General features: G+C 43.2%; 1 protein-coding gene across 3 annotated transcripts in view; it reads right to left on the bottom strand.

Annotated features, from left to right (window-relative positions):
• INPP5A (inositol polyphosphate-5-phosphatase A) overlaps positions 1-18213 on the bottom strand; it is a 436884-nt gene extending 418671 nt beyond the window's left edge. Inside the window, exon 1 of one of the 3 annotated variants that reach the window (XM_030569985.1) lies at positions 17119-18213. In XM_030569985.1, coding sequence (XP_030425845.1) covers positions 17119-17193 — 75 coding nt within the window. In that variant the 5' untranslated portion in view covers positions 17194-18213. The remainder of the gene's footprint in view (positions 1-17118) is intronic. The other 2 variants (XM_030569984.1, XM_030569986.1) reach the window with 2 other exon arrangements.
• Between the last annotated feature and the right edge of the window lie 7085 nt (positions 18214-25298).

The following is a 25298-nucleotide window of genomic DNA, read 5'->3' as shown; positions in this document are numbered from 1 at the left end:
AGCCCACCAAACTGAAGCAAATACACCTCTACCTCGATAAAACGCGACCCAATATAACGAGTTCGCATATAACACGGTAAAGCTCTGACACGCTGCTCTGATTAGCGTGTTAAGGGTGCCAGACCAGGCTGGGGCCAAGGGGTTTGATAAGTGGCAGAAGGTCTCGGGGATGGTCAGGGGCTTCCCCCCTCCTCCCCAGGGTCTAGGGGGCAGGAGCTGTGGAATGGCACTTTTGGGGACTCACTAGTCCCAGAGTGGCCTGGGAGATTAGTGGGGGGCAGGGAGCAGCCCGCTCTTCTTCCCTCGCCCCGCCCCAGCCGTGTCGCTCAGGGGACAGGTCTGGGTGAAGGGATGCCCCCACCGCCACACTCAGCAGCAGCGGCGGAAGCAAAGAGCCCGGCGCCAGCCCGCTCCAGTCTGCCAGCTCCCAGCCACAGCGCTCTACTTCCCACCGCAGGTGAGTACAGGGGGCGTCCTTTCCCCAACCTACCGGCACTCACCAGCGGCAGGAAGCAGAGCAGCCCAGCTCCAGCCAGCTCCACTCCGCCAGCTCCCAGCCATGGCGCTCCACTTCCCACCAGGCAAGTGAGTGCAGGACCTTTCCCCAGCCTCCCCACAGCGACACAGCTGGGGCCGGGGCAAGGAAAGCGGAGCGGGCTAGGGCCGTGTCGCTCCGCTTCCCGCCGCAGGCAAGTGCAGGGGGGGGGGAATCTTTTCCCCAACCTCCCTGCACTCACCGAGGGCAGGAAGCAAAGCGCCGTGGCTGGGAGCTGGCGGAGTGGAGCAGACTGGGGCCGCACTGCACTGCTTCCCACCGCTGCCGGTGAGTGCCTGTCAGGGGGCGGGGGTGGATAGGCGTCGAAGCAGTCAGAGAACAAGAAATGGTGGGGGGGGAGGCAAAGCAAGTTTGATATAACGCAGTCTCACCTATAACGTGGTGAGATTTTGTGTCTCCCAAGGACCACGTTATAATCGGGGTAGAGGTGTACTCACCAGCAACCACACAGCACACAACACACACTAAACCAGGAACCAATCCCTGCAACAAACCCCACTGCCAACTCTGTTGGCATATCTAGTCAAGGGACACCATCATAGGACCTAACCACATCAGCCACACCAGCAGGAGCTCATTCACCTGCACATCTACCAATGTGATATATGCCATCATGTGCCAGCAATACCTCTCTGCCATGTACATTGGCCAAACCAGACAGACAGTCTCTACGGAAAGAATCAATGGACACAAATCAGACATCAAGAATTGTAACATTCAAAAACCAGTAGGAGAGCACATCAATCTCCCTGGATACTCAGACTTACAAGCGGCCATTCTTCAACGAAAAAAACCTTCAAACATTGACTCCAACGAGAAACTGCCTAGCTGGAATTAATTTGCAAACTTGACACCATCAAATTAGGCCTGAATAAAGACTAGGAGTGGCTGGGTCACTACAAAATGTAATTTTTCTCTCTCTTGATACTCACGCCTTCTTGTCAACTGTTGGGAATGGGCCACATCCACATCCACCCTGATTGAATTGAACTCATTAGCACTGACACCCCAATACCACCACCACCACCACCCCCCACACACACAGTAAGACAACTCCTGTTTTTTCATGTGTTGTATATTTATACCTGCCTACTGTATTTTTCACTCCATGCATCTGATGAAGTGGGTTCTAGCCCACGAAAGCTTATGCTCAAATAAATTGGTTAGTCTCTAAAGGTACCACAAGGACTCCTCTTTGGCTTTATAGAAAGTTTGTATCACAGCCAATCCTCAGAAGCCAGTGCTTTAAGTTAGATTGACCAAATATTTTCTTAAACAATGTTGATATTATTTATGTTGAAGACCACACTAACATTCCTCTCAGATTTTTGGCCATATCCAAAAATTCAAGCATTAGTTTCTGCATTTTTCTTCAACGAAGAGAGGCCCAGAAGTTCTCACCACACACTTTTGTTCTGAATAACTGGTCATTAACAACTACAATGTCATCTCAGCTTATCATTTCTTCTGTTTGCATTCATAGTCCCATATTTCATATAAGTACTTGACACTGGACAATTTGAAATAAAGAGCAGGAATAATGTCAATGAGTTTTGCTTGCAACATTATCTGGGTTTATTCAGCGCTCACTTAGGACATAGTATAATGAACAGGCATTCTAAAGCACTCAGATATGGATCAGTTACTGTTGATGATACCAAGTGAACACAGAATTCTTTCATTGAATTCTGAATGCTTCAAATACCAAGCAAACATAGCTTAAAAGAACAGTTACATCCAAAACTCCTTCTGGCAAAAAAAGTTAAGCTTACATTTGTCAGATGTTCTTATGGGAAAAATTAGTTTTGCTGTTCCCATGGGGATTGACAACAGTCTCTAAAATTAGATATTTTGCCACAACTGAGATTATAACAAGCCTTCCAAAAAATGTTCTCACAGCGTCACTTAACAAAAAGAAAAAAAAGTTATGAATCCAGAATTACCTTCTGCTTGCAAACTCAGCTTACTTTCCACAATCCATCTAGTATCACATTTTAAAATAAATACTAACAGTATGTACACGTAGCCACTAAGAAGGCTAGAGAAGTCTCGTATGTGCTCAAATAAACCCGAGACTTCCAAAATTTACAGGAAACAACAAATACAGAGTTTGTAATTAATCTTGAGGTTTCAAAGGAACATTAGAAGTCAGAGAGGGAAAAGTGTTATTAGCGTCCTACATATGTCACAAGTTCTGGGTTTATTTTATTTTACTATGAAGACTAAAACATCTGCTTGGACCTAATTACATGCTCAAAAATCACATTGCTCATATAGAATTTCCCCTGTTAATCCCTTCAATTATCCTTACATTAGACTGGACTGGTATTTCTCAAGGCATGACAACAAAAAATGCAGGAATAGAATGTTGAGGGGGACAGGGGGAGAGAAGAACCTACATCATCATAGTCATTTACTGATTTAAACAAATCCAAAAGGAGGGGAAAAAATTCTCTTCTCAAACATGTAATGGACGTCTTTATGTGACAAAGCTTATAGAGTAATGAATAGAATAATCTTTATAGCAAATACCATAATTGTCAGCACTGATGCAAATAATCGAGGTTAGAATAACACTGAGATTAAAACATGTATTACTTTCTATTATTTACCTTAAGATAATGCCTTCAGTTCAAAAGCAAAACTGGGACTGCACTGTGCTAGATGTTGTACAACAGAGTAAAGTGGTCCCTACTCTAAAGAATTTACTTGCAATTTTAAAGGCCTTCAAAAAAAATTCTTCGAAGTAACCTGGCCATTTTTTAAAAATGTCATCCATATATAACTGCATATAATTTTGTTAAATACATAACATTGTGTCACTGTTGCCTTATACTCCGCATTCTCTCTATATTCATTTATCATCTCTTGTTTTATACTTAGATTATTATAAACTCTTTGGGGCAGGGACTGTCTTTTTATTCTGTGATTGTACAGCACGAAGAGCAATGTGGTCCTGGTCCAAGACAAGAGATCCTAGACACAACGGTAAAAAACAGCAAACATTGGTAAACCTTTCAGTTAATAAGACTATACCATATTTTTGAAGTTTCCCCTCATTCTCTCAGACACTATCAGTCCTAGTTTCACCCGAACAGCTAATCCGGCAGTTACAAAGACTTTTAAGTTTCACTGTATTATCACATTGCTGCTCTTTCTTATGATGCTTTTTTCTGCATTGAGAATAAGAATTTGAGGATTGTTTTGTTCTGTTATCCTTGTTATTATTTCACATCACAGAAAATCTTTCCCTAAGAGTTTGAGGCATCAAATTTTATTAAACGAAGAGCTGAAATGAAACTGGGGGTCGGAGGGAGGGGGAAAAGAGACCAGAAAAGTGGTGGGTGTTTCAAAAATAGAAGTACTTGGCAGTAGATACAAGACGGATAGCCTTTCAGCATGTACAGATTATGGCAAAGTTCCTGCAATATCCTTAGAAGACATTATTGTATTGAGTTTATGTGTTGCTGTGAGCCAGGATTGTATGTAACCTCTTTGGGGAGGGAAGATGTAAAACCTGGGAGTAACAGATATAAGACCTGGTTGTTCAAAAGACTATCAAAAATGTGCCAGAGAAGTGTGGACTTTTGGAACAACAAATGTTAAGTGGGTTTCCTGGAGAATTCCTAGGGAAGGTTAATGCAAATTCCCTACCTCCACTTATGTAAAAATCCAGCATTTTGATGAAGTTATACTCGGAGAAGGGATCACTGTCTGATGGTTACCTGTTACAGAAGACCAAGATCAAAAGGCAAGAGCTGTATAAATTGACATCTGATCTGCTCACTCTCTAATTAGCTCTGAATCTAAGACGGATGAACATGTAACCATGGGGGAAATCCAGTTGTGGGCTGAAGAATTAAAACCCATAGAACCCTAGAATGAAACTGGGAGTGACTTCTGGTAAGCTTTCAAGCATGCATGTATATTGGTTTTAATGTTTTCTCTGCAATCCTTTTACCTTAGGAATAAATGTGCTTGCTCAGGAGTTGGAATTGTGGGGTAACTTATAACTCTGGGCAGAGGGAAAAATGAAGTGCACGCACTGGCCTGTTTAGGCAGTCTGGCTTGCTGAAGAGATCACAGATTAAAGCAGGGAGCTAGCTGTGCAGTCTTAAAATTCCCAGTCAGGTGGGAATGAGACATAGGTAATGGCTGGGAGCCAGAAGCCTGTCCAGGAGGAAACCTAATACGGGTACCCTTGGTGGACCACACATGGGGGATTACAGGTGTGGCTGAACAGAAACCATAACACAGTGAATACAGAAATTTGTGGAAAGAAGAAAGATGAACGTTTTAAATAGATTGTAACAAAAAGGCAGAGGCACAAACAAAAGATCCCAAAATAAAATCTCCTCCTTGAAGTCCGCCTTTTAGTTACATTCTTATGTTTTATTATCCTCACTTTATGAGAGCACAGTTCCTTCAAATATTCAAGTATAATGAGGATGCAGATTTTAGTAACAGTTCAATTATATGATAATTGGGAGCAATCTTTAACCTACCATCTCAAATAATGGCAGAAATTTGAGATACTGTGCTGATACATACAGTGTTACCTTCATTGAATTTGATACAATAAATTCAATCGGGCCAGGTAAACAGTTGTTCATTTTCTAGAAGATCTTAATTAACCTCTTCCATTTTAATAAAAATGAGGCTTGTATTTAGAATTAGAGTGTAAAAGAAAGTCTCTGTATCTGGTTTACTGATACAGAGAACTTTCTTTCATGCTCTAATTCTAAATACATGTAAATTCCAATCACTTTTCCTAGAAAATGCTATAAACCAATAAATACCACATCTGAGATATTATTACTTTAAACGTTAAGTAATGGTAGACGTAATGAAATAATCCAAGCGCTACTAAGAACACCTAGAACAATGAACAGTATATTAGTTTTAGAAGAGGTATTGAAAAGCCAAAAGGATGAATACCACAAATAATAATGGCTTACTTCAGTCTAATGCCCATTGTATTTAATCCAGCGTCTTTCTCATCATCAATGAATAGCACAACTTCATGGACGTGTACTAGGTACTACATATTAGTACAGTTAATCTGAAAAAATGATTCCTTGTTTTAACATTAGTGATACAGTCATAAAAGTACACTAAATCATGATATGATGGCATCTGCATGCAGTGGTCATAAAGGAAGAAAACCTCACATGCATTCCTAGGATACTCCCCTCTTCTCTTAAGGGCAAATCAAAACATCTGCTGGGTAAAGTACTAAATTACGCTACATTATATTTCCCTAATACCTTTCTCCCAAAGCAATGGGATGTTGAAAAATGAACTACAGTTTGATTTATTTATTATTTTCATGTTAGGCTAGATTAAGGTGAAGAAAGGCTTTCCGGGGCATTAAAGCAGTGGCTAGAAGTTTCTGGGAAAACACTCAGCTTTCACATTTTTACAGCCATTCCATCTTTCAAGGTCTCAATAATTCCTCCATCAGCATGTAGGCACACAAACACAAATATGCACAACCCCACTCTGGTTCCAAAGTTTGTGAAAGACTGCTGTTCCATAGATGTTAGGACACTCATAAATGGTAAATCAGATTTAATGACATTTACAAGCCAAGAATACAGTCCTTCCTAAAAAACATGAGTTTACATCACCAATACTATGTTGTTCTGGCTCTAACTTGCATATTCTGGTTAATATCAAAAGTAATAAAGTGCCCGGGGTGGGGGAGGAGGTGCGGAACCTGCATCAATAAATTAGGTCAGCCTCCATGTGCATTCTATCAATGCTGGAGCTGGAGAATTCATTACTTAAGAAGGCAATAAAAATGTGTTTAGTAGAGCTCATGATAACCAGAATTAGAGTACTGTTGTTTTCAAGGTGATATATGGCTTGACTTGCCCTCATAACTGAACACATGCAATTTACCCTTCCAAAATATCCTTTAACTCAAACTAGCAAAGAGTAACTTACACATAGAGCAGAAAGCAGCAAGGATTCATAGACTTTTCCCACCTACGATTAGAACCCCTCCACCCACGTTTGTTTTCCTAATATAATCAATCTTAGATCATCAGAAACTTGTTTTCCTGGTAGATTTCCAAGTGATAGTGTTAAAAAACTGTAAATGCAAGGGCTACCAAGTCTTTTTGAATATATCCTCACTTTAAGAAAATAATTAAGAGGAGAATTGCCAATGGGAGATAAGACAGGGAAACAAAATGTTTAAGAGATAAAAAGGAGATGCCTTTTTAGAGGTCTGAAGGGAGACAAAAGTTATGGAAAGAACAGAAATGAGAAGAAACAGAATGGAGAAAAAGTAGATACCACAAAAACACATTAACTTGAGGCCTTTTAGAGACACATCACACAGTTACTGAAAGCCTCATTAGCTGTGTGTGTGAAAAACTTCCAGTGAAGTCAATTTATATAAAAGGAAAGACTAGGCTGAGATCTTGGAAACAAATAAAATCTCTGAAATTTGAGTATTCCTATTGCTTAGGGTTGCCAATCATTCAGGATTGGCCTGGAGTCTCTGGGAATTAAAGATTAATCTTTAAATATTATGTCATGCGAAGAAACCTCCAGGAATAAGTACAACCAAAACTGGCAACCCTACTATTGCTATAAAAGTCAAGGTTTGAATCCTCTTAAATACAGATTTTATCCACACGGAAAATATCTAGTATCAACTGTTTCCAAATTTCAAGTTACAACATATAATAAATTACTGTAATTCACATATAATTGTAAGTAAGCAACAATACATGCAGTAAAGTAAACTAGCCGACACTGGTATTAACACTCTCTCTTAAATATTTTGCTATTTGCCTAATAAATTGAAATTCAAATACTTTGAAAACATTAGTTTCTTAAACCATGACCTGTGATCCAGAGATAGTCTATGAAATTCAGTAACTCTCCTCCTTGTTTTACGTAAAAAACACATCATATTAAAGATAACTATATAATATAATTTTAGCTTTCACATATTACTTTTCCATGTAAGCAACTGCTGTAGGTGCCAGACACAATAATCATCAGCAGGAGAAAAGATGGTCCACAAGATAATTACTTCAGTCTCCTGCCTAGAGGGGACTGAACAATATCTGATCTTGGAAATATTAAAGCCAAGATGCTGAGAGTACTGTAAAATCCTGTGTAAATATTTTCTTTAAAAATGTAAAGCTGATTTTAAACACAAAAATACAGTGTGAATATGAATTTTGCACTTATTTATTTCTGAATAAATAGCTTTCTGAAGCCCATATTCCAAGTATGTTGGCCAGCACAATTTTTCCATCTATTTTCTTCAGCAAATAGAAAATAATCTACTTGAGTCTCTTGTGTAGGTACATTTAAAATGTTTTACTGCTTTATTACTCTGTAGAGTCTTAATTTAGTCCCATATTTATAAGGACAATCAACTGCTTTATTCTTTAATTTCCTCTCAGCAGTCATTGACTACCCATCCTTAGGGAAGCTGAAAATAAAAGCTGAATTCTGAGCATAGTTACCATCTGCATGCCTCTCGAAAGTGGAGGAAGTGATGTGCATTTGTCACACAACTAAACAGAACAGAACCACAGGGATTCTATGTGCCACCTGAAAGAGAAATACATCTATGTTACTGATGTCTTCTATTTTGTAACCCTATCATCTCAGAAGGGGACTGCTGTCTTATGTAAGGGGGTGAGTCCTGAAAGCATAAGTTACTTATATGCTGCTATCTGGAAAGCTACAAACAGCTGCTTTAATGTCACTTAGATCACATATAAGTACCATGTAAAGGGCTTATGAAAATTATTGTCAAAACCGCATGTGTGAGAGCAACAGGTATGCTGCACATATGTACATTGTGCTGTTTATCATCATTTACCTAAGCCATAAGCAAACAAGGAGCTAACAAACTGATGCAGGCTCCCAAATCCACTTTAACATCTGCAGCGTAAGTAGGAATACAGTTTCAAGCTGTTCCCAGTGGTGTGTTGTGAAAAACAATCCTATGATAATGTAGCTGCCCTCCCTCCGGCCTGGCCTACACTGGGGGCGGAGAGGGGGAGAAATCGATCTAAGGTATGGAAATTCAGCTACGAGAATAGCATAGCTGAAGTCGACGTATCTTAGATCGAATTAAAATTACTTACTTCGTGTCCTCGTGGCACACCGCTGCTCCCCCGTCAACTTTGCTTCCGCCTCTCACCAAGCTGGAGTTCAGCAATCAACGGAATAGTGATCGGGGTTCAATTTATCGCATCTACACCACACACGATAAATCGATCCCCAATAGATCGATTGCTACCCACCGATTCGGCAGGTGGTGTAGACATACCCTCAGGCACTGTTACTATCTGTCCTATTCCCAAGGTGTAACAAACCTCACAACAAAGAATGCACTCAAGTGCTGCAGAGGAAAATGAGACCCTTTGATTTCCTCCCCCTCCCGCTCCCCACAATTTTTCATATCAAGAGGAGAAATTTTAGGTGTGGCCAAAATGTGACCCACATTTCAGTTTCAACCCACCCACCAACCCCTCTAATTCATCTGATTTAACAAATGCTTTAAAAGCTAATAAAACAGAAGTGAAGGCGGGGAGGAGATACATTGAGATTCTTTTTGGGGGGGGGGGGAAGATGGAGGAATGTAATATGGGGAAAGGACTTAAAAAAATAAGACAGATTTAAGATTCGGCCATTGAGATATCAATGCACTCACTGACTGTATGTAGCTTTTTCCAGTACCTTTCTAACTTCAAAAAAGAGAAACTGGGAAGGGAAATATTGTTATAACAAGAAACAACAAGCAACAAATAGTGCTCATGTTATGCATCTTCACAGACAGCGCTGCATACCACCGTCCAAATATGAAACTGAAAAGCAGACACCAGCATCAGATGACGGAGAGGTGAGGGGAAAAGAAGGGTTAAAGTGATGGAAAGTAAGAAAGAAATTTTAAAGGTTTTGATTAAAAAAAAATGTAAACTAAATCCACACAATTACTGAAAAATGCTTCTTCGGCTCTCTAAAGTAGCATTCATCAGTATTGTTGGTTAGACCTAAAAATAAGAAAAAGTCCTTGTGGCACCTTAGAGGCTAACAAATTTATTTGGGCATAAGTTTCTGTGGGCTGGAATCCCCACTCATAATAGGATTGTTTTCCTATGTCACATAACCCCTGGATGCAGAAACAAAGTAAACCAGTGAATAAACTCAGATTTTAGGGCCAAGTTCTCTGATGAGGGTTGCAGAAAGCCAAGTACATTGGTAGCAGTATGAAGGGAGCCCATACCAAGAGTTTACAACCGTGTGACATGATGCTGTTTTGCAAGGGGTCTTTCTGAACTAACAGATGGATGTTTAGGGTAACGCAGGAGTGGAATGGTTTATCACCAGTACACAGATTCACTGGACCAGCTGGTGTTGGGGAAATCCTCCTTTTTCCCCTGTGTCCTCTCACCACTCCCCTCTAGCAGCCCAGCCTCTACACTCCTTACTACATATTTGAGCTAAATGCTAGAAAGAGGATTTGATCCTAACTAAGGTCCCGAATCCGCAAGGTACTTAAGCACATGAGTAAACCCGTTGAAGCCAACAGGACTACACATATCCTTACAGTTAGACATGTGCTTAAGTAATTGGCTAAAATCAAGGCCTTCATCCAGGCAGACTTGACACTGTTTGTTTTCACTTCCTTGTTGTTGTGCCACCATCCAAGATGACGCCAGACCAGCTCAAGGAATAAGAACATGACAACTCAAGTGTTGCACGTGTGTGTTCTTAGCAATGAAATAAAGAATTTAAATAATTTTGTAAAAAGCATAATAGTAGTTCAGTTCTGAAGGAATAGTAAAAGGGGCTTTATCAAACTTCAAGCTGTGCTTAGGTATTATACAGGTTTTTCTTAATACCCACTTGAAAAAATACTTTTCCATCCTACAGAAATTAAGGTATCCAACAAAATTCAAAATATTTTTTTCCTGAATGAAGTGTTTATCACCTCTATCAGGTAATGCCAATTAAGCTCCTCAAAATGTAGTGTCAGAAGCAAACTACTCAAACTATTTCAAGCATGGAAAACTTAGATCGCAACTTAGTAAAGACTGAATTACGTACTGCATTCACTGTCCGTTAAAGGACAAACTGGTTTTAAAAATGAAATGTCGAAATGAAAAGTGTCTATGCTTCAGATTTACTGGCTTTTATCTTTCTCATACCCACACTTTCATTCTGACCTGATTTTAGTGCCCACTACCCTGAGAACTGTTCAAACTAGACTGATAGCTGAGTATCATAAAAAAGCTCGTAATCACATCTATCCAACATACAAAGCATGAGAGCATATTTCCAGAGCACCTAAGTGACTTAGGAGCCTAAACCCCATTGACACTCATTGAAAATGGGCCTTAGGCACTTTTGAAATTTTTATCCTATCTAAGTCAAAGAGTCAGTAATAATATTGGCAGGTAAAATCTTGCTAGAACTGAAGTGAAGAAAAAGCAAGACAGCAACCAGAATGACCTGATTTTAAAGAAAGGATGCTCTCTCACTTAAGTTATTTTTCCATATTGTAATTGAACTTGGGCCAGGCTGATATGAACACTTTCACAACTAGTAACGTTTCTAAACACTAATTCTGAACCAATGACCAAAATAAAGCCCAAAGAGTATCACCCACCAGTACTCACCTAAAAGACAAACACCCTAGCGCCACCCCCAGGACTAAGAACAAGTATTTTTGTTTAAATAATACATTATTTGTGTGGATGATGAAATTTTAGTTAGGCCCAAATTGTGACCTACCTTAAAGTTTCATCTTTCTCCACCCCTAACCCCAAGGTCCATCTGATCTATCTACTTGAAAGAGGGGAAGAGAAGTGGTTTCTGCCTGCATTGGGTGGGAGTAGGTGATAGTATCTGCCTAAACAAAAAAAGAGATACGACTTGTGCTTGTGCATGTGAGCCAGTCTGCTTCATTCATTGACAATAATATATTAAGAAATTGATTACTGCAAGCAGGAATATCTTGCATGAAAGTCAAACACTATTGCCTGGATACACACTAACAGTTGCAACTAAAGTCCCAACACTGGAAAGAGACCCTGCTGAGCAAAGTCCCACTGAAGGATGCTTTGTGAATATAAAGATCCGCTTTGGTAGACCCTTTTGCAGTTTCGCCCTACTCATTTATCAAGCTTTAATAGACCTATCCTTCCTCAGTGCTGCTCACCCTTCCTCACACATTTCTGGGGAAAATTAACATTTGAAATGTTTCCTAAATAACGCACCCATTTCCCCAACCACAATCTCATCACACACAACTGATGGGCTCCTAACTCTTATTCTAAAGAAAATGAAAATCAACAGCAATAAGTAATTTATTACTTCTTAATTAATTGAACAGATTGCAGAAAGCTAAGCTGGGAGGAGGAAAGTAGGTCATCGCTGGATCTTACTAAACTGCAGACCTTAAAGTCCTGGTTTGTTTTGTTTTGTTTTTTTAAATTGGAAGCTGATGGTTTATATGTTTTAGTGAAAACTCTTCACAAGTAGAATCTGGCTACTCAGCATATCAGCTACAGGTGTTTTGTTTAAATAGTGTGCTAAAATAACCTAGGCAAAAAAAATCCCACTAAAGCTGATGCAAGCATATTAACTATAATGTTAATGTAATCAAAACTATACACAGTAAACACACAAATATGCCAGTCAAATTAATTTCTTTGCTATTACAAACCTGGTCTATCCATTATCAGGTAGACCTGAAGTCATGCAAGTGCAGCAGAAAAAGCAAATGGAAAAAAAAAAAGGCAGTAGCCCACAGGTAACCTGAACTCCCATGTTCTGTTGTCAGCAACTGTATACTCTGATAAAAACAGGAAATGTCTATACAGTGAGACTTGTGTTAAATGTTTAAGTACAGTATATAAGAACATAAACCAAGTCGTATGCAGCAACATATCTGTAAAATGTGTGTAAATCTCAGAAATATTGCATTTATGCATCTAATGAAATAGTCCCAATGACTGGGAGGAAGGAGAGGTAAAGAAACCCAATTCAGTCACTCATGACTGTTAAGCCCCACAATACTAACTCACAAATTCATGAATAATCTGCTATAAATGGAGCAAATGACTGAAGGGAGCAAATCAGTAAGTTATGAGAAGTTACTTTCCCCAATACCAGGGCACAAGACACTGATTCTCATTCATTACTAAAATGATAACCAAAAAGCAATACTACTAATCTGAGATTAAGAAAGTTTCAGTTGGGTGGCATGACCTATCTACCATGCAAAAAGATTTTAATCTGCTCCACTATGAAAAGTTCGTTTCAAATGGGGAATATTTTCAGGTACAATGCTAAATAAATATGCAGCAGCCAAGTAAGCAGCGCCAATCTTAATAACCATATTTGGAGTGCAAGTTATATTTTTGCTGCACAGCAACAACACTATAAACTAGAAAAAATTATTTACCATAATGCCTGTGTAATCAGTTTATTTGGGTGATACAGAGAGAAGAGAAATCACACACACTTTTTAGTATAAGGCTGGAAGAGCAGCCACTGCATTTTGATGCAACCAGGGCCAGCAAATCCATATAACTGCAGATCTCCTAGATCCTCCCCCCAGCTTGCCCCCTGCCCCACCCTCGTCCATGGCTAGTTTCAAAACAGCAGCACACAGGGCTTCAAGGCGTCTGAGTGCTGTTTCCCTTGAGCAATCTTAATATGGGGTTTAAAGTGTGTAAAGCCCTGCACAAGCCTTCTGCACAAGGATGAATTACACACCGATGAGCCAAAGAACACAGTACAGTGTTGCACAGAATATTCAGATTCAAACCTCCAGCCCACCTCCAATTTCCATGTTGCATCACTAAAAATGAATGATACTACATTTTGAGGCCCAGCAATATCATAATAAACTATACAGAGATGAGTTAGATTTAATTTAAAATTAAAACTTGGAATAAAAGAAATATGGGCACCGCAAAACATTTTTCAGGCAAAAATCTTAAAGTCAATATATATATTAAGTGGGTGAAATCTACCAGAAATAAGTACTTATTTGCTAGTGCAATCAGTTCATGTCACAGGTTCTTCCACAGAACAGATTCTTATTCTTTTCCCAAATAAGAAAATCCCAACAATCAAAAGCAGTCGTCTGCTAACTCAAATATGGAACCTAAAAGCTTAAAACCACAAACCAGTCTAATTTCAACTTCATCATACTTTAATGAAACTGACAATTCCAGAAACCTGACTGGTCAATTTCTAGGCACAATTCCAACAGCAACAAACCAGAAATGTAATCAAGAAACTTCAGCGCAGTCTTTTTATTGCCCACCTTAAAGCTGATATATCCAAACATTGTTTCTTCTTGTTGTAGAACTCCTTGTTTTCATTTTAAAAGAATAACCAACATATCCCTTTTTGGAGTCATGTACAGTGCAATGAATAATAAAAATGCTTCAGTTCCTCTAAGAATTTTAACACTCCTACAACACAAATTAAGAGCTCCCAGGCAGTCACTAAATCTCAAGACATGGATTACCTAAATGACAGTGCTCAAAGTCAGAAATAAAATCCCTACCAGCCATAGGAGAACTTGCAGAATACATTCTAAACCAACACACTAGCATATATTTTTCTGAAGAGAGAAAGCATGCTGAGACTAATTACTTTGCCACTTCAGGATCTGGACCTGCAAACACATACACATTTATAATTGTATTGCACTCAGTGAGACTACCCATGTTCATAAAGTTATTCACCCAAGTAATAGTATGAAGGATCAAAGCCATACTTTGTACATATTCTTTTATAATACAAAACTGAATACATATACATTTTAAAATAAACTTAGGCGGAATTCAAACTGTGTTTTTCAATAAAATTAGTTAAAAGACTAACTGTGTCTTTAGCAGGCATCTCTCAGTGTCCCATGAACGGTGAATCCCACTTGCTTTAAAATTATGACAACTACAAAAAACTGGAACATGCTCACTGAGGTACACTTAAACAATGATTTGTGTATAACATGAACATGAGGCAAATCTAATGTTAGTTCACTTGGCTAAAATCTTCAGCTAACAGACTCTTGGGCCCCAATCCTGCAACATCTTATATATGTTCTCGATTTTAAGAACTGCGAGGGAATGGTAGTACTCCATTCACCATAGATGAAAGCCTGGTTTCACCAAAAAGTCAACAGGAGTTTTGCCACTGACTTCAGAGGGACCAGAGTTTACCCCATACATGTACGTTCTTGCAGGATCAGAACCCCGGCTGTTATGCCTGCTATCATTCTGAAGCTGTGCAGTTTAAAGCATTGTGATAACTAACTTTGGCCAATTCACAAACAAAATTTCTCCTCTTTGCTTTAATCCTAGACGTGTCAAGTGTTAAAATATTTATGTGAATAATATATTTTGCTGAACAAAAATTAGAGCATCATATTTTCAAGTCACTATGTTAAAATATATATTTTGGAGGGAAAAAGTAGAGCTGAGTTGCTGTATTTTTTTATATTACTGGAAGGAATGCAGCAGAATTTATTTTTTTCCTGTGAGAATGAAAGCAATGTAAGGTTTTATTTCTGAGGCTTCAGAACCACAGCTAAGAAAATTGTATCATCTGACTGAGATCATGATATACTGCTTGATATGTTAAGAAAAAATGAAAACTTAGAAGAGTATAAACAATATTCCAGGAAAGCATTTTGCTGCAGACTAAATTACTTCAGCTATCTTGACATTTTAACTAAGGCTGCCAAAGAAACAAAAGTCCACCTTCAACAAATATTCAACTTACAGATTTACTGGTAGGTGAACAAAACAGCTGACATAAAATACACTAATGCTGGGGGAAATGGCATTTAAAAATGAATAATTAGTCAAACTTTACGGGAAAGTATAATATCTTATTTTTGTATTAGAGTAAATATTTATATTAGCTAAATAAAAACTGATTTATCATACACAATCATCACCACAGGTGATATTTTGTAAAGTCTAATTTTCAGATTAATGATCATATGACACAGAAAAACCTAAGGACTGGTATCAGGGGGTAGACATGTTAGTCTGTATCCACAAAAATAACGAGTCCGGTGGCACCTTAAAGACTAACAGATATATTTCGGCATAAGCTTTCGTGGGTAAAAAACCCATTTCTTCAGATGCAGCTAAGGACTGATATCACTCCAAGCCCTTCTGGTTTTAAAAATATATGCATAATTAGAGAGATTCTAAAAGAGATCAAAAGGAAAATGACTTTTGCTTGACAGCAGTTTCACTGAGCTGCACAGAGCTCTCTGAAGGCTTAAGAGTAGAGGAGTGTGTGCAGGTGAGCATGGCTAATCCTTTAAACAAGAATCAATCTCTGATTAGTAGTTTCTAATTAAAAAGCACTAACACACTCTTGCCTATATTCCTTTCATAGGTGAAACGGTTTCTCTAACAGCAAGGCCCTACTGACAGCTACCACCTTTTCCCTGCCCTTTCAGGTTTGGAAGTCTACTTCTTTTACACAGTTCTCAGGGAGCGTGTATAAACAAGAAGAAACACAACAAAGTCATTAGGGCACGGAGTGAACATGACACACTGTTGCAAACCGGCTGATAACAAAACTTTCCCCAACGAGCAAGCCTTGGGGCGGTGGATTTTGCCAATCAGGGGTCTTCAGAGGCAGACTTAGCCCTTTTCTATCTAGGAATGGAGGATGCATGGGAAGCAGTGACTCCTTCCCCTGCTCCCTGGCAAGGAGGGGCCCTGCTTCAGGCAGGGAGGGAGGGCGGTGTGGGGAGGCAGGAGGCTAGCTAGCCCCTCACTGCTGCACATACTTGGCGGCACACTGCCGGGAATGGGGCGGGGGAGGACAGCGGAGCTGCGGGGAGGCTTCCCCAGCCCCGAGGCAGGGCGTGCGGGGAAGTGGCGGTTGCAGCAGCACGGAGGCAGTCGCTTCCCACGCCCGACAGGCAGGACCGACCCCGGCCCAGCTGTCCGTGCGGGACCCGCCGCCACCCGCCAGTGAGAGCCGCCCCGCCGCGCTAGGAGCGGTGACGGTGAGATGATGTCCCCGCACCCGCCGTGCCGGTGAGGCAGCTGGAGCCAAAGCCCTTTCCCCAGGCCCCTCCCGCCGCCGGAGACGCGGGGAGGGCGGCGGGGGCCTCAGAGGACGAGCAAGAACCTTGCAAGTGGCCTGCGCTCCCCCTGGCAGTGCCCTAGCGCCGGTGCTGCCCGTGCAGAGCCCGCCCCCAGGCTCGGGCTGGGGGCGCTCTGAGCCCCTACCTCCTTCACCGTAGAAGACCCGCGGGCGGCAGGGCGCTAGGACCGGGGAAAACCCACCCACCAAGGAAGTAGGCTGCCTGGGATCCTGCTCGCTCTTCTGAGCCACTCCGGGGAGATGCATCGGGACCTCCGCCGCCCCAGAGAGACACACACAGGCGGCATCCTCCGCGCAGCCCGGCCAAGGGCTGGGGGAACCTGGCGCCGCACGGGCGAGCTGGGACCCAGGAACGCCCCGGCAGCGACAACCTGGGCTCCCTCCCCGCCGGTGTGCAGGCACCCCACAGCCGCGCTACTTACATCATCAAAGAGGGATCCAACGTTGGCTGTTACTAACAACATTCCGGTACCTGCCGCAGCCCCTTTCACCGCCATGACACCGGCAGGGGAGAATTTAGAAATTCACCCACTCCCCCAAACCTGCAGTCAAACGGGCTCTCCGTGGGAACGCCGGCGGGGCGCGACCGGCGGGCCGGGGAGCCCCGGCCCCGTGGAAGTTTCCAAGTCAGTGTCAAAGCACCCCCGGGGGAGCCGCTGCCCCTCTGCCGCCCCTGCCTCGCTCACTCGCTCGGCTGTGCCCCAGGGGAGGAGCAGGAAGGTAAGCGAGGGATTCTCAGTCCTCCCGCCGGGGGGAGGCACGGAGACATCAGTGCCAAGCAGCCCCTGGGCTCATTGCTACCGGATCTCCCTCTCCCCGGCGCCTGGGCTGGAGACGAAGACTTTGTTCTTAGATTTCCCCCTTCGCAGCCATTAGGCTCCCGCCAGGAAAGTTCCTGCTGGTGGAGGAGGCGGCGGCGGCGGCTGAATCCCTGTGCATGGCCAGGCTCTGCGGCAGGGGCTCCAGCGCTCTCCCCGCACGCACCCGGGAAGCTGCACTGCGCGAAGCCCCTCGCACAGCCAGAGCTGCCCTTGTCGCTGCTGCTATCCCAGCCTTTGGCTGCAATAACAGAGGCAGCGGGGACTAGGGCTCTGCGCTCTCTGACGTCACAGGCCTGACACGACAGGGCTGCTCTTAAAAGGGCAACGTCATCTAGCTCCTTGCTGCTGTCCAAGGGGAAGAGAGATTGGCAGGCGTGTCCCCACCTGCAGGGCCAGGCGGGCTTGGCAGGAGCTGAATGAACGGGAGTTAGGTCCGTTTTGCCCCCCCTGTGGATTATCTGCGGTTTATCACTGGCTGAGGACACAGTGCATGTTAATCCAGCCAAGGGGACTTTGCCTCCTGTGTTCACTAGTGAGTTTAAGAGAGTTTTCTCTAAGGGACACTCCCCTCCTGTCTCCCTGATAGGAGAGGGAACGTTGAGGCACTGGCATTCAGGTCCATGCACACATCCCTTTTCCCTTACTCTAGCTCAGTAGATAAAGCACTGGACTGGGACTCAGTAGACCTTGGTTCCATTACTGGCTTGGTCGCTCTCTGCTAGGTGACTTTGGGCAAGTCACTTTAGTACACTGTGTGTGAACTTCCCCATCTGCAAAATGGGGATGATGATACTGATCTCTTTATTAAAGCACATGATGACAAGTGCTATATAAGCATCCAGTTCTATTATTAGTACATGTAATACTGCTTCTCTGAATTATATACATTATGGCCCTATTCTATACACACTCTTTGGACACTTAGCATTGGGGGAGCTCTTTGCTTCCTGCTCCTCAAGGAACTGAAATTGAATGTTCTGGATGCACTGAGCCAGGGGCAGTTGGTCTCAGAATGAAGCAGACCAGGAATCTTTGAGAGATAAGAGTGTTAAGGTGCTGTCTCAGGTGCAGTTCAGAGCCCAGTGAAGGAGAAGCCCAGTCAAATGATACCACGACCAATCCCACTACAGGTTTCACTGTGGTACACCAGGCTCCTTGATATCTGGTAGCATGTTGGGTGTAGAACATGCTCAGAAGCTAGTGCTATAGGCATTAGATTCTCAAGGTTGCAGCCCATGTGAGATACACTTAAAATTCTCATGAACAACAAAGGATTGCCTTAGTGGGACTGCCCAATATAAACAGTCCAATTAACCTCTGTATGTTTGTTTGAATGTTTATTCAAGTAAAGACAAAAACCCAACACACAACAGTTCCCAATCCTATGATATGAAAGCAGAGTTCCTGCCTAGCACCAGGGACATTCCCTGAAGGAAGTAATCATGCACTAGCCTACAGTCCCCTAGTCAGAGTTCAGTTCTTTCAGTCTTGCCACCGCATTTGTAGGTATTCTGAACTATCAAGGAGGCTAGCATGGGCCCCCTTGCCTGCAACAGGCTGCTGCTTATCCGTTCTCTCCCAGCTCATGCCTTCTCTGCACTGGCTGCTGCCTCTCCTGGCCTACTGCTGCTGCTCAATGCATCCTCTGGCTCCCTCCTGAGTCGCATCCCCTCCCATCCCCTTGCTGGATGAAGTATGGAGTGCCGTGGCAGGATGTTGTGTTGGAAGTTAACACCGCCCTACAGGAGCTCACAGATTCATCACAACACCTTGAGAGAAGCAGGATTATAAGTAAGTAATGATTCCATCAGGGATCAAAATCACCTTATCCAATGAATTTGGCTGTTTTCCCCAGTTGCTGCTGAGAAGAGCAGCCAACCACACCTAGCAGCTCAGGGTGGTGCCACTCCCTTCTCTCAGTGAGCAATGAGATGGCTCCTCTGCTCCTCCTTCCTCTCTAAAACACCTGACCTGGGAAGGGGCAGAGTGGAGTGAAGAACCCCTGAAGCTCCTTCCCAGGACTGAGGAGAGGAGTAAAGAACCCCAGGAACCAGGGCAACTCTATGTATTTTGCTGCCCCAAGCAAGCAAGCGTCTTTCGGCGGCTTGCCTGAGGGAGGTCTGCTGGTCGCATGGATTCAGCAGCATGCCCGGGAGGTCCGCTGGTCCCATGCCAAATTACCACCGAAGTCGAAGGACTGGCAGACCTCTCACAGGCATGCCACTGAAGGCAGCCTGACCGCCGCCATCACGACAACCAGTGGGCACGCGCCCCCCCCCAGCTTGCCGCCCAGGCACGCGCTTGGCGCGCTAGTGCCTGGAGCCATCCCTGCCAGGAACTAGAGGAGCAGCAGGGGAGGCAGAACAAATGTGGGGTCACAACTGATGTGTGAGGACTGGGGGGACAGGATTGATTTGGAGTTTGTGACAGAATTAATTGCCGGGCAGATGGGGTAATGAGATCTCACCCACACTTTTCAGAGTACTTTAAGCACAGAGAAAAGCATTGTACAAAGAAGAAAAAATATAAAAGTTTTTATTTCAATTCATATATACAGAAGGAAATCTGTCTTCTGTTAGCACAAATTCAAATGCTGGACCAGATGCTTAGAGTGTATCTGGAAGGCTTGACAGTACAAGACATCATAAAAACTAGTGAGAATTGACTGATCTAATGAAGAGTCTGTGAGAATATCTTCCTTGTTTGGGAAAAGAAGACCCTCCATTGGGATAGTGGTTTACATGTTAGATGGAGGTTAAGTCCTACACAAGCTGACAAATGAAATGTAAGTTCCATTATGGAAGCTGGTTCTCCATTACCCAAAGGGAATTGTAGTGAGAGGATAAGAAAGAGGAATCGGAGTTATTCCAGATGTCCTGTAAAGCTATTTTGGGAAGAAGTGTCAATATCAGTGTGATAATAGCAACTATAATTATAACTACTATATAATGGAAACTATAATTTGTAAAGAGAGTGTTACAATAGGTAACTTCCCAATAAGGGGTGTTAAACGTACTATTATATTGTATGTATATGATAATTTCTAAGATGTAGAGAATTCTACTTTCCGAAAGTGCTTGTTGAGAGAGGACTGTATGTGTGGAGGAAGGATTCAAACCTGAATGTTGCAGTGTCTTGGCTTTCTTTCTGTTATGCTTCAACACTGAACATAGTGTCAGAAGTGAGTTGGCGCCTACAGGCACAGGAAATCAGAAACAAAAAAGCCAACTAAACAAAACCACGCAAATGAAACAATAATCATAGCAGCATACTGGATTCATGTCCCTGAGCCGATGGACATAAAGGAGATGTGTTTAGCAATTGGACATTCTTTAGACCACAATGAGAAAACTACACAATAGCAACATGGAAACAAAAAAAGAACAGCCAGCAGCCACACTGTACATTGTAATGGACAAAGGCTGACATATGCTCCAACAGCATCTAGATACATCAGCAGCAGACCAGGAAAACTGTGTAAAATCCTAGAGGTGCCCCCAAAAGCATTTTCAACCCACAAACAATGTTGTATATGAAAAGTATCTTCAACAGTTGTGATCAAGAATCTGGAGAAGCAATAGATCAGTAAATTGCCAGGCTACTGGACACGGTTGACTCATCTGATTATCAAAGATTAAAAGATGAACAAATTTGGGATAGATTAGTAACAGTGATGAAAGATACAGAAGCTTGAATGTGAATGCCTAGAAAGCCTTCAATAACTCTACCATGAGCTATAGATGTGTACAAATCTAGTGAACAAGCTCATATCCAAATGCTGACAATAAGTGACAATAATTTATCAAGCTGCACAGGGAAAGTAGTAAAACACAAAGAAACATACAACATTCATGCAAAAGCAAATGTACAAATACAAAGTAGAGGAGACAAACAAAACACAAAGGAAGACCAGGGAGTAGGGGAGGCAGGGTAACTGAAAAACATGAATATGGAAAAATATCCTACATAAGTGGGGGTGGGGGGGTCATATACAGTAATCGTGGCAAGATAAATCATTATGCCAATGCTTCCTGATGAGAAAAGCATAGAAAAAAAATTGCACCATATCAAGGAAATCAGTGACACAGAGCATCAGATTTTGCACATTAATGCACTGCAAACCAGCAAAAATAAATGGTTTAAAATGCTCATACTAGCACCACATGCAAAGAAAAGACAGCAGCACACAAATAGGATACTGAATGCCAAATACACAGTGGGCCATTAGTGAATATGCTAAGCTACAAAGAATTCCTCATCATTATGCAGGAGAAAAAAAGCAAAACTGCAACCAAGAAAACTCAGATTAAAATTATATGATGGCAATGCCACTAAAATAGTGTAAATTACAAAAAATACCAAGGCTGAAATTTGAGGTAGAACATACAATACAGGAAACCCTGTTTTCAGCTAAAATTTAGTTCCTGGAGTTACTTCACTCCTCCTGGGACAAACATTTCACAAAATAGACACACAAGCAAAACAAACAACATATCCAGAGCAGCCAATGCAGTGTAGCATCCCTGTAGCAGTACTGGATAAAGAAAGCTGGTATCTCTCTGCATATTGGACACCAGCAGGTAGATACAGATGGATGAGAATGCCTCTTGGGATCCAACCTCCAGCAGGAAAATAATCAACGTTGTTAGCAATACATACCAACAGGACTCTCAGTGATCAGTATCACAGCTGATGATATTCTAGTATACCAAGGTGGACACAGCATGGCTGAAGCTGTGGTAATCATGACCAGAACCTCACTTATCTACTAGAAAGTGCCGGGGAAGTATCTGAAATTGAATAAATACAATATGAAAATGCAATTCACTGTAGTGTCCTTCCTGGGACATTTGCTGACCTCCCAAAGGCTACAACAAAAGGAAAGAGCAATACAGTAGGTGCCAACACCTAAAGATGTCAAATCAGTTCAGAGACCTAGGGCTAGTCTACACCGCTAACACTAAAGCACTGCCGCAGCAGCGCTTTAACATGGCTCGTGTAGTAGCAGCAGAAAGTTGGGAGAGAGCTCTCCCAGCTCTCTAAAAAAAACATCTCCAGCACTGGTGCACCGTCTATACTGGCATTTTACAGTGCTGAAACTTGCTGTGCTCAGGACAGTGTTTTTTCACACCCTTGAGCAAGAAAGTTGCAGTGCTGTAAATTGGCAGTGTAAACAAGCCCTTAGGATTTGTGAACTTTCTGGAAAAAATGTTTTCCAAGCCTCTTAGATGTGTGTGAACCCTTGAGTCAACTCTGGACAAAAATGCAGCACACACATTGTTATCTCAACATGATCCTGCCATCACAGTTTCAAGTCAGCAGGACTTGATGAAATTCTCCCTAGGGTACTTAAGGAACTAGTCAATGCAATCTCTCAACCATTAGTGATTATCTTCAAAAATTCGTGGACAGCTAAGGTCCCAGACCACTTGAGAAGAGCAAACATAGTTCCTATCTTCAAAAATGGGAAAGAGGAGGACTTCCTGAATTTTAGACCACTCAGCCTAACTTTCATACCTAGAAAGATATTGAAACAGATTTATTGTTTAATCTGCTCAAACCTAGAGGATAATAAGGTGATACACAACATAAATTTGTCAAGAACAAATCCTGTCAAACCAATCTATTTTCCTTCTTTGACAGTGTAGCCAGCCTAGTGTATAGAGCGGAAGCAGGAGAAGTGATATACCTGGACTTCAGTAAGGCTTTTGCAGGGCCTCCCAGAGGATTCCAGGGGCCTGGGGTCTTCGGGGCACTTCAGCAGTGGATCCCAGAATGGAAGGACCCCCCGCTGCCGAATTACTGCCGAAGCGGGGCGCCCCGCTGCCGAAGACCCGTGGTGGGGGCCCCCTGCCGGCGAATTACCGCCAAAGCGGGACTTGTTGCTGAAGCACAGCTGGGTCTTCGGTGGTAATTCGGTGGCGGGGGGCCCCCGCCGTGGGTCTTTGGGGCACTTTGGCGGAGAGTCCCGGAACGGAAGGGCCCCCCGCCGCCGAATTACCGCCGAAGACCCGGCTGCGCTTCGGCAGCGGGTCCCGCTTTGGCGGTAATTCGCCGGCAGGGGGTCCTTCCACCCCGGAGCGAGTGAAGGACCCCCGCTGGTCAAGACAGGGACCCGCAAGAGTTTTCCTGGGCCCCCAGAGCAAGTGAAGGACCCCACTCCAGGGGCCCCGAAAAACTCTTGTGGGGGCCCCTGCGGGGCCTGGGGCCTGGGCCAAATTGCCCCTCTTGCCCCCCACCCCCGGGCAGCCCTGGGCTTTTGACACAGTCCCACATGACATTCACCTAGACTATATTGCTTATGAGAAGTTACTATAAGGTGGATGCATAACTGATTATTCTTGAAGAATAGTTACCCTTCGTTCAGAGTGAAACTTGGTGGATGTACCAAGTGGGGTCCTGCAGGGTTCTGTCCTGGGTTTGGTACTATTCAATGTTTTCACTTATGACTTAAATGATGGAAAGGAGATTATGCTTACAATATTTGCAGAGGACACTAAGCTAGGAGGGGTTGGATTCACTTTGGAGGACAGGATTTGAATTCAGAATGATCATTATAAATTGGAAAACGAGTGTGAAATCAATGAGAAAGATACATAAGAGAAAACCAGATGACAGGTGATAGAGGATGGCATCAGCATTCGGAAAGGGGGAGTGGAGCAATATAAGAAAAAGATACAAGAGAAGATAAAGGTGGAGGGACTATGATGTTATAAGCAAAAGTAGTTTGTATCTTGTTTCACAGATAGATACAAACTACTTTTGCTTAATGCAATGAAAAGGGGGGAGCCTAGGAACCTCTAGATCAGTGATCCCCAAACTTTTGAGGGTTGAGTGCCCCCCCTTACCCTGTCTGTGACTCCTCAGCCCCCCTGAGCTAGACAGGAGTTAGAGAGCTGAGAGTAGGGCTGCAACTGGGGGTGGGTCTGGGGCCAGGGCTGCAGCCAGGGGCTAGGGTGGGGGCGGGAGCGGAGCTGCAGCTGGCTTGAGGTAGGGACCAGCAGCTGGCCCAAAGCCAGGTGCAACTCTACTCCCGACCTTGCCACCAGCCTTGGCCCTGGGCCAGAAATGGAGCCATGGCCAGCAGCTGAGGCTGGGCACGGGGCCAAGCTGCACAGGGCTGGGAGCTGGAGATGTGACTGGGGGCCAGAGCAGAGCTGGGGGTGGGAAGGGGCTGGGTGGCAATCCCTCCCCACCACTGTAAGGCCTGGCCTGGGCCCTGCCATGCGCCCTGGACAGTCCTCCATGCCCTCTGGGGGTTGCACCCCACACTTTGGGGACCTCTGCTCTAGATGTGATTGTAATTCAAAAGATAATAATCACCAAAAGAGGCTTTCAAAGGAGATTGTAAAGAGGTGGGCCTCCCTAAGCACCTCCTTTGGCCACGTGAGTCCACCTCACTGAGTATCAACCAATCCACTTGCACAGATCAAGGCAATAAGAAGCCAAACCAAACTAGTGAAAAGTATCGCCTTCACTGAAGCCCCAGAGAAGGAGTACATGTAAAAACAAATCAAACATCCTTACCTCAGGACCCAGGTTCAGATCTCCCACATTGTAAGTCCAAAGTCATTGTCCCTGGTCAGACTAAGCTCCTGAAGTGAGAGAGAGATCACCTCCATGTGCAGGCTATTCAGCTTCTAGGCTCGTCCCCCCCTCCCGCCCATCAGCTTCCTCTTTCTGTTTAAATAGGTCACTGGGGCAGAGCAGAATATCCTAAATTGCACCCTGGCTAATCTGTGAACTCCAGGCTGACCCTTGAAGGGTCAGTATGCTCTTTC

The sequence above is a fragment of the Gopherus evgoodei genome, chromosome 7 (genome assembly GCF_007399415.2).
Source record: "Gopherus evgoodei ecotype Sinaloan lineage chromosome 7, rGopEvg1_v1.p, whole genome shotgun sequence".
In the NCBI taxonomy this organism is placed as follows: Eukaryota; Metazoa; Chordata; order Testudines; family Testudinidae; genus Gopherus; species Gopherus evgoodei.
This window is presented reverse-complemented; position numbering and strand designations above follow the sequence as displayed.